General features: G+C 34.7%; 4 protein-coding genes across 4 annotated transcripts; 3 read left to right on the forward strand and 1 right to left on the reverse strand.

Moving 5' to 3' along the window:
- Positions 1-65: 65 nt before the first annotated feature.
- LOC105218885 (gastrulation defective protein 1 homolog) lies at positions 66-2,293 on the forward strand. The gene is made up of 2 exons (XM_011194749.3): positions 66-464; positions 526-2,293. Exons 1-2 carry the CDS (start codon positions 207-209, stop codon positions 2,209-2,211), a joined length of 1,944 nt encoding a protein of 647 aa, XP_011193051.2. The 5' UTR covers positions 66-206; the 3' UTR covers positions 2,212-2,293.
- Positions 2,282-3,073, reverse strand: LOC105218884 (NTF2-related export protein). Its single transcript, XM_011194748.3, has 3 exons — positions 2,914-3,073; positions 2,767-2,853; positions 2,282-2,701 (listed from the first exon to the last, which is right to left on the reverse strand). Exons 1-3 carry the CDS (start codon positions 2,920-2,922, stop codon positions 2,378-2,380), a joined length of 420 nt encoding a protein of 139 aa, XP_011193050.1. The 5' UTR covers positions 2,923-3,073; the 3' UTR covers positions 2,282-2,377.
- A 228-nt stretch (positions 3,074-3,301) lies between these two features.
- On the forward strand, positions 3,302-6,508 carry Ssrp_0 (FACT complex subunit Ssrp1). The gene is made up of 5 exons (XM_054233242.1): positions 3,302-3,524; positions 3,597-4,543; positions 4,617-5,238; positions 5,753-6,199; positions 6,266-6,508. The coding sequence occupies exons 1-5, from the start codon at positions 3,471-3,473 to the stop codon at positions 6,404-6,406; spliced, it is 2,211 nt and encodes a 736-aa protein (XP_054089217.1). The 5' UTR covers positions 3,302-3,470; the 3' UTR covers positions 6,407-6,508.
- Positions 6,509-6,746: 238 nt separating this feature from the next.
- Positions 6,747-12,961, forward strand: LOC114804799 (uncharacterized). Its single transcript, XM_054234875.1, has 4 exons — positions 6,747-7,035; positions 7,112-7,273; positions 12,403-12,567; positions 12,638-12,961. The coding sequence occupies exons 1-4, from the start codon at positions 6,922-6,924 to the stop codon at positions 12,806-12,808; spliced, it is 612 nt and encodes a 203-aa protein (XP_054090850.1). The 5' UTR covers positions 6,747-6,921; the 3' UTR covers positions 12,809-12,961.
- The last annotated feature ends 1,398 nt before the right edge of the window (positions 12,962-14,359 follow it).

Consider the following 14,359-nt stretch of genomic DNA (forward strand, 5'->3'; position numbering starts at 1 on the left):
TAAAATAACCACACAAGGGTTAATTGTTGTAAACACAAAGCAAGTGCACCATTCACAATGAACCGTACAAAAGAAACAGCTGTTTTAGTTCCATTCATATATTTTTGTTACTTCGTCAATAATCAGCAACAAAAGTGCGGTCCGCAAATATAATAATAAAAATAATCAATAACAAATGTTAAATACAGCTTAAAAGTCTATACAAAATGAATCGTAATAAAATTTCATTTGGCAAAATTAAACTTAACCCAAATAAACCGACTGTGGTGACTGAGCAGCCTGCTGAAAGCGAACATGAAGCTACAACTTCGGAGACCGGTGGCGGTGGTTTCAAGAAAATGGGCAAGCAACAGCTCATAAAACAAGTGGAAGAAGTGACTGAAGATATGGAAAATCAGCAACTTAAAGAAGTAATGGGTATAAGCGGGTTTGGACGCAAAGCAGCAAAAGTTTTCGATATAAATGTGAGTATAGCTGAATGTATAACTATGTATGAGCTGAATTATATATTTGTTATTTTTTTAGGAACAAATAGCGAAAGCACGTGAAGTGGCACCACCTAAACCACGTACAGAAGGCGAAGAAACGCAAACTGTAGACAATGACGACGCTGATGATGAGCCAGCATTTGGTCCATTGCCACCTGAGGCACTGAGCACAGACGGCAACAAACAAATAAGTGGAAAACCTAAAAAGAGCGATGCAGATAGTGATGACGACGACGATGATGATGAGGAGGATGATGACGATAATCTTGAACGTAAAATACCGAATACACATGAGGTGCAAATGCAGCATGGTTCACGCGCAGTGCTTGCGCTTGCGGGCGATCCAGCCGGAGCACGTTTGGTTTCCGGCTCCATCGATTATGATATGTGTTTTTGGGACTTTGCCGGCATGGATGCGGCAATGCGTAGTTTTCGTACCATACAACCGTGTGAGAATTATCCCATACGCGCGCTACATTACTCGGTTACGGGTGATATGATACTGGTTGTATCGGGTAACTCACAAGCGAAAATACTTGATCGTGACGGTTTCGAAAAAATGGAATGTGTGAAGGGTGATCAATATATAAGCGATATGGCGCGTACAAAGGGTCATACAGCACAGCTCACCTCTGGCTGTTGGCATCCGTATACACGTGAAGAATTTCTTACTGCTGCGTTGGATGGCACACTACGTATTTGGCATGGTTTGAAATCTAAGGAACAAAAGACAGTGATTAAGACACGCGCACTTGGTGGCTTGCGTACCAATGCCTCGGCGTGCACTTTCAATCGTGATGCCACACTAATCGCCGCAGCTTGTGTAGATGGTTCGGTGCAAATGTGGGACACACGTAAAATGTACGTTAATACGACACATTGCTTGCGTGGCGCACATCAAAAGGGCTCAGAAATAACTTCTGTACAATTCTCGTACTTGGGTACACAACTTGCTACACGTTCCAATGACGAAACAATGAAATTGTGGGATTTACGCAAGTTCAAAGAACCGCTGCATACATGGACTGATCTATTTTCACGTTACGACACCACAGACTGTTGCTTCAGCCCAGATGATAAATTGCTGGTGACAGGTGAATCTTTGCCAAAGGGTTCCAAAGAGGCGCAATTGCATTTTTACAACACACAAACGTTTGAGGAAGTGAAACGTATCGCAGTTACCGATTCGCACATCATTAAGACTATGTGGCATCCGAAGTTGAATCAGATCTTTGTCGGTTGTGGCAATGGTGTCATCAAATGCTATTATGATGAACTACTCAGTTCACGTGGCGCAAAATTGTGCGTCGTCAAGACACATCGCAAGAAGAAACATACCGAAATGATAGGTGTATCACAGATAATAACACCACATGCTTTACCCATGTTCCGACAGGAGAAATCGCGGTCATCACGTAAGAAAATGGAAAAAGAGCGTTTGGATCCCATTAAATCACATCGCCCAGATTTGCCCATTACCAGTGGACAGGGTGGTCGTGTCGCAAGTTCAGGTGGCACACTCTCATCCTATGTCATCAGAAATTTGGGTTTGAGCAAGCGCGTTGACGACGATCAAGATCCACGTGAAGCGATTTTGAAATACGCCAAGGAAGCAGAAGAGAATCCATACTGGATAGCACCAGCGTACAAAAAGACACAGCCGAAGGCAATATTCACAGAATCATCGGGTGAACCCGATGCAAAGAAGCCGAAAGATGAGTAATTAAGCTAGTAGATAAAGTGATAAGGTTTAGTTTTGTGACATAGTATTTAATTGAATAATAAACAAAAAGTTTCCGTCGAATTTTCGCTGTTGTATTTTTTTATAGTTTTGTTGTATAAAATATGCTCTTTGTATTTTCTAACTCTCCGTTCTTAACTAACTAAAGCTAATTTTCCGCGCGCGCAAGCCCATCCTGCAGTCTATAACAGTCGCTAGCAATTTTCCATTTATCCTCTTGTGCGGTGATGATAAACGTTTGTTGGAATGGCCGCACACCCTCATCCGCGTAACGCACAGTACCACCGGCTTGTATCATATAAGTTAACTGACCGCCAACGGCCTCATCAATAATTGGTTGCGCATCCAAATTGGTTATTGTATGCTCCGAAGTAGGCAAATCAATTAGATACTTTTGTATCGTGTCTTTGCCACTAGAACCATTGCCGTTCCAAACAAGTAAACCATTATCTAGATACATGCGGCCCATTTGCTACAAATTTAAGATATTTTTGTTCATAAAAGGTGTAGGGAAGCTGAAAACTCATGTATGCTTACATGCCGTCTTTTATCAAAAGATGTGTAATAAAGTTTTGTGAAATCCTCCGCTGTGCGGCAGCATGATTCCACTTTGGTACGTAGCTCCTATATAGAAATAGGCTTACAATATGTAATTTTAGCATTTTTATAAAAAAGAATACTCACGCTGTCCATTCTTGTTGCTTTATACTTTATTTTAAAATTATTTAGTAATTTTTTTAATAACTTTTAGTGTAAATTGCAAATAAATGTGAAATATCCATTTGCTAAACACATTTGTTATGATTATTGACATTTATCAGGCCGGTTGCATGGTGTTGCCTTATTGACGAAATGTTCTCTTATATGAGTTTTTTGCATTCTTAGTAAATATACAAACACGCAAACTGTGTTTTAAAAATTTTTTTATTAAATTCCCAAATTATATTAATCAAAATAATTTATTATTTCAAATAACCATTATTTTTAATTTATTAACTTTCACACTTTTTCACTTTCAAAATTCAACAACCTGTCTGGCTACGTAATTTACGCTCTATTGTGAATGCATCGTTGCTTCTTTTTGCTGCTGTCAGAAGGCGCTCAATTTTTCGCAAAACGGCGTTTATTTCATTTTAACGCAACATTCCCACAATTTAGTTTGTGTTTTCATTATTTTATAAATATATACAACAACGGTTTGTTAAAATAATACGTGTAACGATATTGCACAATTGCACGTGATGGCTGATACACTAGAATACAGCGATATAACATCGGAAGTACGCGGCGTGCTGGTAAGTACCCACTCATACCGGTCATATTTTTGCGAGTAATAAAAAATCACACCTGCATGTTGCTTTTTACAGACACCGGGCCGCTTGAAGCTTACCGATCAGCATATTATATTCAAAAATAGTAAAACCGGCAAGGTGGAACAAATTGCCGCTGACGACATAGAGCTAATTAATTCGCAAAAGTTTGTCGGCACTTGGGGTTTACGCATATTCACCAAAAATGGTGGTCTGTATCGCTTTTCCGGATTTCGCGATTCGGAAAATGAAAAATTGGGTAAATTCTTAAAGAAAGCGTACAAGCAAGATATGGTTGAGAAAGAGATGTGTGTGAAGGGTTGGAATTGGGGTACGGCACGTTTTCTCGGTTCAGCGCTGAGCTTTGATAAGGATAGTAAGACCATATTTGAAATACCCTTACAACACGTGTCGCAGTGTATGACTGGTAAAAATGAGGTGACATTGGAATTTCATCAGAGTGATGATGCGCCTGTGGGTTTGCTGGAAATGCGTTTTCACATACCTGCTGTTGAGTCGGCAGAAGAAGATCCAGTTGAAAGTTTCCAGAATAATGTGATGAGCAAAGCCTCCGTTATATCCGCGTCAGGCGATGCGATTGCCATTTTCCGCGAAATACATTGCCTCACGCCGCGTGGTCGTTACGACATTAAAATATTCTCAACCTTCTTCCAATTGCACGGTAAAACATTTGATTACAAAATACCAATGGACTCGGTGTTGCGGCTCTTCTTGCTGCCACACAAAGATAACAGACAAATGTTTCTCGTGCTATCGTTGGATCCGCCAATTAAGCAAGGTCAAACACGTTATCATTTCTTAGTGTTGCTCTTCGGCCCAGAAGAGGAGACATCCATAGAGTTACCCTTCAGCGAAGAGGAGTTGAAAGAGAAGTATGAGGGCAAAATTGAGAAAGAACTTTCTGGTCCATTATACGAAGTAATGGGTAAAGTCATGAAAGTTTTAATAGGACGCAAAATAACCGGACCCGGCAATTTTATTGGGTGAGTCTCAATATTATTATTTACTTTCTTTTTATTCAAATATATTAATTTATATTTTTATATTTTACGACAGTCACTCGGGTACAGCGGCTATTGGTTGCTCCTTCAAAGCCGCCGCCGGCTATCTCTACCCACTCGAACGTGGCTTCATCTACATACACAAGCCACCGGTGCACATACGTTTCGAGGAAATCGCCTCGGTGAACTTTGCACGTAGTGGTGGCTCCACGCGCAGTTTCGACTTTGAGATTACGCTGAAAAACGGCACCGTGCACATATTCAGCTCCATCGAAAAGGAGGAGTATGCCAAACTCTTCGATTACATACAACAAAAGAAATTGCGCGTCAGCAATATTGGCAAAGACAAGGGTGGCTACAATGATGTGGACTTTGGTGATTCGGATAATGAGAACGAACCGGACGCATACTTGGCGCGTGTCAAAGCGGAGGCACGCGAAAAAGAATCGGACGATGAAGAGGGCTCGGAAGAGGAGTCTACCGATGAAGATTTCAAACCGAACGAGGCTGAATCCGATGTGGCCGAGGAGTATGACAGCAATGTGCAGAGTGATAGTGAAGATTCCGATGCGAGCGGTGGCGGCGGCGGTGGTGGTGGCGGCACTGATTCGGGCGCGGAAAAGAAGAGCAAGCCGAAGAAGGAGAAGAAAGAGAAGAAGGAACGCAAAGAGCGTGTGGTGAGTTTTGAAGGACTGGAGATTTTTAAGTTTTACAAAAATTTTTGAAATGTTGATTCCTTTAGGTTAGTTTTTTTATATATTTTTTAATTTTTTCATATATATTTTTTTAATTTTTTCATATATATTTTTTTAATTTTTTCATATATATATTTTTTTAATTTTTTCATATATATATTTTTTTAATTTTTTCATATATATATTTTTTTAATTTTTTCATATATCTTGTTTTAATTTTTTTTCTAACTTTTTTAATCAAAAAAAAAATTTAATTTTTTTTAATTTTATTTTTTTTACAATTTTAATTTTTTTTTAATTTTTTTTAATTTTTTTTTAATTTTTTAAAATTTTTTTTTAATTTTTTTTAATTTTTTTTTTTTATTTTTTATTTTTCAATATTTTTAATTATTTTTTTTTTTAATTTTTTTTATCTCTTTTTAATCTTTAACTTTTTCTAATTAATTTTTTCATTCTTTAAAAATAAAATTATATAAAATTCTTTTTTTTTTTCTAGAAAAAAACCACCAAAACCAAGAAAGACGTCAACAAACCCAAACGTGCGACCACTGCTTTCATGTTGTGGCTCAACGAGACACGCGAACAAATTCGAAAAGACAATCCCGGAATCAAAATTACCGAAGTCGCCAAAAAGGGTGGTGAAATGTGGAAAGAACTTAAGGATAAATCGAAATGGGAAGAATTGGCCGCTAAGGACAAACAGCGTTATCAAGATGAAATGAAGGATTACAAGCCAGCTGCTAGCGAGGATAGCGGCAGCAAATCTACAGCAGCAGCTAAAAAGCGTAAGAAGGAATCGCCAACGAAGAAATCACCGGTCAGCGCTGGCGTTTTCAAGAGTAAAGAATACATATCCGATGATGAATCATCTTCGGGTGGTGAGAATAAGAAGGATGAGTCGGGCGCTGCTGATTCGGAGCCCGAGAAGAAGAAGAGCAAGGCGGTAAGTTGTTGTTGATTTCGTGTTTTTATTGTTGTTGTTTTAATAACTATTTTTCTTCATTTACAGGGCGGCAAATCCGCTAAAGATAAGAAGAAGAAGAAGGATGAAAGCGAAGAAGAGAGTGAAGGTTCTGCGAGTGGGGCCAGTGATGAGGACGATGAAGATGACGAAGACGAAGCTAGCGATGATGGCGAAGGCAGTGATTAGGCGGCGTTGCGTAAACAACGAAATACATATATACATACATATTTACGTATTTTACTTTGTACTTTGCCGTTTTTTTGTAGTTGTAAGCATTTAGTTTCGTAATACTTCACACACACCCCCACTCACACACACACAAATACCTTGTATGTTTGTCATGTTAGGCCACTTAGTTGTTACTCGCCCTCGCCCCTCCTCTATCGTTTTGTTAGGCAGCAGTTTGTTGCCTGATACTAGAAAGCAGATTAAAGTTAACAGAAGAAAGAGAACAATTGTTTTATTATTTTTTGATAACTAACGGTAAATTATATATTAAAAATATTTATTTAACTGTTTTTTCTGATTTGTTGCACGCAAATACTTCGCCAAAAAATGATTTCGGCAGCGATCATATCTTGCACTTATTATTCAATAACATTTAACGGTAATTATACAATAATTGCGTACGATTCAAATTCACCGTTGGTGCTCTTCGTTCCACACACGTCCATTTTAGTGTATTTTGGCTATGTAATGAAATGGTCACATTTCAAGTTCTAAGCGTGAAGATGTACGCCAGTAGTTGTCGCATTCCGAAGCAGCGCTACAACAATATTGTTGTTGTTGCAGTGTTTTTGCAGCTCTTCTGCAATGTAAGTGAGGTTTTAGAAATCTTTTTGAAAGATTTTTAATCAGTTTTACTAAATGTGGAATTGTAAATGTTTTCAGTGTCTTTGCATTGAGAAATTCACGAATGTGCAGTGCTCGTCGTTCAATGAGAAATTCGCCATATTCGATATGTGTCGTCTGCGTGCAGTGAAGCGTGATGTCAACGAGCTGTCGGTGCGTTTGAAATTTGTACAATCAACCGAAACAATGCGCAATGCGACGGTGAGTTTGGGGGGGGGGGGGGTCTTAAACAATTATTTTTGTGTATGTATGAAGCCAAAAATATAAATAAGTGTAAATAATTACAGTAGTTAGAAATGCATGTACCAAAAAAAAAATGTTTTTATTATTTTTTTATTTGAAATAGTGTTCAATTTTTATTTTTTTTTTTTCAATTTTAATTTTTAAATAATTTTTTGTTATTTCTTTTAATTTTTTTTAATATTATATTACATAATTTTATGTTTATAACTAAGTTTTTTATTTTATTATTTTTACAATATTTTAATTATTTAAATTTTAATTTGTTTAGATTTAATTTCTAAAGGTTTTAATTTAATCTTTAGTTAATTTATTTCTTTAATTCTTACAGTTAGTTTATAATTTGAATAGTTAATTTACATACTATAAAACAAAAAAAAAAACAAATTTAATAATTATTATTTTTAAGTTACAATTTTCATTTTTAAATTTATTTTTTATTTTTAAATTTTAATTAAAAAAAGTTAATTTTTGATTACTTTTCTTATATTTTAATTAATTATATTTTTTTATTGTATTTATAATGACAATTAGAGCTATTCTCTTATTTAATTATTATTTTTTAATCTTTAGTTAGAATAATATGGATTATTATTTTTTAATTAATTTTAATTTAGATATTTTTTGAATATTTTGAATTATTTTTTAAATCTATTTATTTGTAAATTATAATTAATAGTTAACACATTTTTATAAAAACTTATTAATGTATTATATTTTAGTTTATAACAATAATAGTTATTTTTGTTTTTTACTTTGTTTTTATTAGGTATTTTACTTTTGAATGTTAAATTCAGATTTTTTTTAAATTTATATCCACATTTTTTATGCAAGGATTATTTTTACTTTAGGTTATGTTGAAATATTTAATTTTTTAATTATTTATTATAATATATATATATATTACATTTTAATTTAATTGTATAAATACTTTTTATATTTTATTTTTTTGTTCTTAAGTTATTTTTATCATTAAAACTAAATAAAGCATTTCCTGAAAAAGTTAATTTAACTAAAAAATATTTTTTTGTTTTTAAATGATTAATTTTTTTTTTATTTTTCAAATTCTATAAAATTTAAATATTATTCATACATTTCTAATATATTATTTTTACGTTTTTTTATTATTAATTTTTGTATTTTTGTTATATTTTTATCATTAATTATTTTGAATTAAAGTATCTAATAAAAAATAGTACAGTAAAATGAAAAAAAGTATTTACTGAAACTGACGTAAAAAACATAATGTCTATCAACTAATTAATATTTTTTTAATTTTTTAAATCGTAGTAATTTTTACTATTTTTCATAAATTTCTAAAATATATTTTTTATATTTTATTTGATTAATATTAATTATTATTAAACTTTTGCAATTAATAAATTAAAAATTTACTTAATTTATTAGTTTATAATTAAATATTTTTAATTCTTATACTCTCGCAACAAAGTTGCTAGAGAGTATTATAGTTTTGTTCACATAACGGTTGTATGTAACACCCAAAACTAAACGAGTTAGATATAGGGTTATATATACCAAAGTGGTCAGGGTGAAGAGTGGAGTTCAAATCCGAATGTCTGTCTGTCCGTCCGTCCGTCCGTCCATCTGTGCAAGCTGTAACTTGAGTAAAAATTAAGATATCTTGATGAAACTTGGCACACTTATTTCTAGGCACCATAGGAAGGTTGCTTTCGAAAATGAGCAAAATCGGACCACTGCCACGCCCACAAAATGCCGGAAACCGAAAACACATAAAGTGCCATATCTAAGCCATAAATAAAGTTATGCAAATAAAATTTGGTAAAAAGGATCGCACTATTAAGGGGTATATTTGGATGTAATTTTTTTGGGGAGGTGGGCGTGGTCCCGCCCTCAAATTGGTTTTTTGTACATATCTCGGAAACCAATAGAGCTATATAAACCAAACTCTCTGCAGTCGGTTTTTTAGCCACTTCTTAATACAGTCCAAAGAAATCGGATAATAACCACGCCCGCCTCCCATACAAAGGTTAGGTTGAAAATTACTAAAAGTGGGTTAACTCACCAAAGAAAAACGTCAGAAACACTAAATTTCACATAAGAAATGGCAGATGGAAGCTGCACTCAGATTTTTTTACAAAATGGAAAATGGGCGTAGCGTCGCCCACTAATGGGTCAAAAACCATATCTCAGGAACTACTCCAACGATTTCAATGAAACTTGGTTTGTAATAGTTTCCTTACATCCCAATGATATGTTGTGAAAATAGGCCAAATCGCTTCACAACCACGCCTACTTCCTATATACCAGATCTTTGAAGACAATTTGAATCGTTTACTTTATAATATATAAAGTAAGCCCTAGTGAAGATATCGGTGCAGAACTTTGCACAAATACTACGTTTATAGTGTGGCAGCCCCATTATAAAAATCGCCGAAATCTGACCATAGGTTTTTAAGGCCCCATACATAAAGTCCACTTGAAAAACCAAATTCATCATATATAGTATATGTGGGCTGAGATAATTCCTGAACCGGTTTCACGCATTTTCATCACCAAAGTACACTATATCCAAGACTATACGGTCACTTAATTTCGATAAGATATCCCACATATTAATCGATATATGCGGTATAAAGCTCACCGGAAATTTGATAATCCAAATATAAGGTATATGGGAGCAAGGGGTAGTTATGACACTATTTTAACCATATATTAAGATATCTGAGAGGTTTTCCGATATTTTAAGTGGAAAGTTCTTCATGTTCGATATCTGGGGCATTGAAAAGTTGTAGTCCGATTACCGTATTTGTTTTATTAAAGTTTTATTCCGCTATCTTTATTGGTTCCTAATAAATATATTATAAAGTGAACGAATCAGATGGAATTGAAAAGTGAGTTATATGTTAAGTAGGCGTGGTTGTGATCCGGTTTCGCTCATTTTTCATCCGTGTTATCAGGGTGTCTAGAAAATATTATATACGGAATTTCATTGAAATCGATCAAGTAATTCCTGAGATTGTTTTTGTCCCATAAGTGGTCGGCGCCACGCTCATTTTCCATTAAAAAAAATCTAAGTCTAGCTTCCCTCTGCCACGCATAGACAGACATTTCAACTCGTCTCGTCATCCTGATCATTTTGGTTATAACCCCTTAACTAACTCTTTTAGTTTTATGACTTATTAGCAGACCCGGCCACACGTTTTTGTGGCTATGGTATACATTAAATTAAGTTGGTCCAATCTAGGCTTCGGCGACGATATTGATTACTTGAGGTTGATTTACAAAGTACAGGCAATTTTAAATAGTTTGGGATAATTGACTACGTATCCTGGTTAGTAGCTGTGTCAACTCTCTTGGACCGAAATTCTAAATTGTCGCATTAAGATCATCGATATTTTTTTTTACCACCAATATAGGTCATTCAATCAGTCATTTATGGTTATCATATTGAGGTTTCATGTCAGGAAAACTTCTCTTTCGAGTCAATGAAGTGAAAGAAATCTGCTGGAAATGCTGTTAATCCATCGAGGTGTCAACTGCCAACTATTTCTACAATCGCAATTTGGTATTGTTGCAAAAACACTCATATGTTAGTTGTTAATTGGCGATTCTTTATGTGTCGCCACAAATTAAATGATTTTAGGCATGCGATTAGCCCGTCAGTAACAGTTGATCCAGGAATAATTGGAAGAGTCTGGCGTAAATCACCTGCTAACAGAATCCTGGCTCCACCAAAAACGTTCATCGACAATCAAGATCTTTTAAAGTCCTGTGCAGTACCTCCAGCGACTTCTTGAATATTTGGAAAATTTTCGTTAAAGCGCTATTTTTGACGATTTTGCTGACTGGTGTTTCGTTCATTTGCAATTTAGGAGTAATTTCAAGGCCGAATGTACCGTATGTTTGCCTACTAACAGGTTCCAAGTCGCCCCTATTCCCGTTAACCTTGGTGGTGAAAATGAGTGAAATTGGTTCTGGAATTACATCAGCCCTCATATACTATATATGATGATTTTCTATTGGACTTTATGTCGAATATATAGGTTAAATTGTGTGTTATCTTAATAAAATTACATCAATAAATTGTGAGAGTATAAAATGTTCTGTTGGACCCGAACTTAGCCTTTCCTTATTTGTTACAAATTGTTTTGGGCTTTCGACACAACCTAATACAATTGAACAATAACAAAAATATTTTAACAAAGCAACAATGACAACCTTCAAAATATCATTTTTTTGTTTTCTCTTTTATATTTTTCTTGTAAACTCGAATAAAATTCTCTTATTATTATCTTCCTCGCAATTTTTTCATATTTACCCACTTTCTAATCCTTTTCTGGCCTTCCACGAATATTTCAAGACTAAAATTAGCCAGATCGGTTTGGCCGTTCTCGTTTTTTTGCGGCACAAACGAACAGCAATTAATTTTTATATCATATTATTATCAAGCGACAATTATTTTTAATTCTGCACAGGACCATTCAAAAATTTCAAAATTTTTAACTCGTGATATCTTTTGAATGGTATGACAGAATAATTCAAAAAATTAAATAAAGGTTTTGAAGCGATCTTAAATAATAAATCATTTATTTCGATAAGGATTAATACTAAGGTATAAATAAAGAGCCTTTTCAAGTAGTGGTATTTTAATTAATTTTTTTATATAAAATCGCTTATTGTGACAAAACTATAATAGTTAGAGATATGATGTCGCGACGTACATAATGATAAGTTCTAGAAAATTGTAGTACATCACTTTGTTATATTTTCAATCGTTTTCGCAGCATTCGCGATTAAAGAAAGTTTTTTGGTATTTTTTTTTACATTATCGGAGTTTTGGTAAGAAACCCTATTTACTAAATTGTAACTAAATATAGCCTATGTCACTCAGGGATAGTATAGCTTTCCAACGGTGAAAGAATTTTTCAAATCGGTTCAGTAGTTTCGGAGCCTATTCGAGACAAACACACAAAAAAACAAACCTAAATATTAAAAAACAAAAATATTAGTATAGACAAACAACCGTTATGTGAACAATACTATAATAATACTCTCTTTGCAACTTTATTGCGAGAGTATAAATAAATATTTTTACCTCAAATTTACAGATTCGCCTCCAGCTCATGAAGAAAGCTAGCGGTTATAAGCCCTTCTTGTATGATGTCAACATGAATTTGTGCGAATATTTGGAGAAACGCAATCATCCCTTTCTCAATATTGTTTTCAATGCATTCGCCAATCACTCGAACATTCCACACAAGTGTCCATTGAAGGTATGTGTACATATAATTTATAATTAATATATTTATATAATTAATATATTTAAAATATAATTCTAATTAGAAAGAGGTTTACCTTGAGCATCTACGATTTCCTACTGGCATGCTGAAGGGGTTGCCATTGCCGAAGGACGAATATGCGATTTTTGCCACATTCGCAACCGAGAACAAGAATCGTGCCGAAGTGAAGTTATATTTTATGCTGACCGATTCGGTGGGTGGAAAAAGCGGATAGTACAGGAACAACGACATAGAGGTCATCATAAAGCAATTTAAGTGGCAACACTGAAAAATATATATACGAATTTACCTTACCGTTGGGTTAAAAGTTTTTATGAATAAAGCATTTGTATGAATGTAAGCAATTGGAAATTTAAAGTAAGTTTAAGTTTCGATCTCGGAAGGCCATATTGGAGCTTTTTACCTTGTGGTTTTATCTGCTCTCAATACCTACGCAGATCTGTGTACATTGCTTTGAGATTGGATTGGACCACAATTCCATGACAGTGGGATCTAGATTTTCAGATTCAGACCCGGTCTCATAATCGGTTACGGACTGTTAACAGAACTGTCAAGAATCCATAGGTTATTACTCTAATACGAACCCATTCACAACCAAGCACACGGTCTTTCAAGACGACTTGAGATTTTTGTTGTTAAATTCCAATTCTTGAAAATAAAATAGAAGGGAAATTGATGAGTTGTTCCAGATATCGCTATATATAGCTATAGGTTAGTATGACCCTTCCTGAGTAGGTGATGGAATTAATTTTAAGGTTTATACGAACTCATGTATGAGATCTTCAGACTTATGTAGGGTGCGGACGGAGCACAATACTTAAAAACATAACGTTCCACCCGATAATCATCAAGTACCCCAAAGTTAGTTGAAGGGTTTCGATAATGTTAAGCATCTAGAACCAAAATGACTGACTTAACGAGAGTTTTACATGGAGTTATATGTTAGGTTATGGATACTCTTAAGCGCTGTGTCCACTTTACGGAAGAAATTTTTAAGATCTCTTGGCCTCAGTTGGTTTCTAAAAGAAATTTTGATAATGCGTTCTCTGGCTGTATTTTTTTTTTTGATTTGAAAAAAAAAATAAGGAAAGAACCTTAAAGTTTCAAACCTTCCCTTTCTCTTATAAAAGTGAAAAAAAGAAGGAGAAAAGAAGTCTTCCTGGTGGTCTTCTACTGCCATATGGATCCGTTGTAAGAGAGAATAGAAGAATGACAATATTGAATCCTTTCAATAAACTCAGCTCTATTTCCATGTGATAACATTCATTGGTGAGGGTCAGTCGGTATTCTTCATTCAGGTTCATAAAAAGATTCTTATAATTTAGATTTGCTTAAACAAAGATTGTGGGATTAAGAATCAGTAGGTTTAAGCATTAGTCTCGGAAAGTTAGCATAACCAGTAAGGAAATGGTGGAGAGACATGATTTTTGACTTGGAGATATCCACTAGCGCTCTTACGATTCATTCCGGAATGAAATGATTGACCAATGGGCTTGAACATTAGCCTCAGAATGATGACGGCATCACTACGTTTGAGTTAAAGAAATCCAGAAGGTCTCCAACGTTTCACTCCGGAACGGAAGGATCTGTCAAATGCATACTGTAGCTCACTAAACAAACATAAGCTCCAGCTGTCCAGCAAGTAAATCGAAAGTGGATAGACAAGGAAAGATCAATTCTAGGGCCGATCCTTCTGGAAAGTTCATTCATCAGCCTGAAATGTGGAATTTTTCTCACCCACTAGCTTGAACCCTCAAAAGACTTA

This window comes from Zeugodacus cucurbitae, chromosome 6, assembly GCF_028554725.1.
Source record: "Zeugodacus cucurbitae isolate PBARC_wt_2022May chromosome 6, idZeuCucr1.2, whole genome shotgun sequence".
NCBI lineage: Eukaryota > Metazoa > Arthropoda > Insecta > Diptera > Tephritidae > Zeugodacus > Zeugodacus cucurbitae.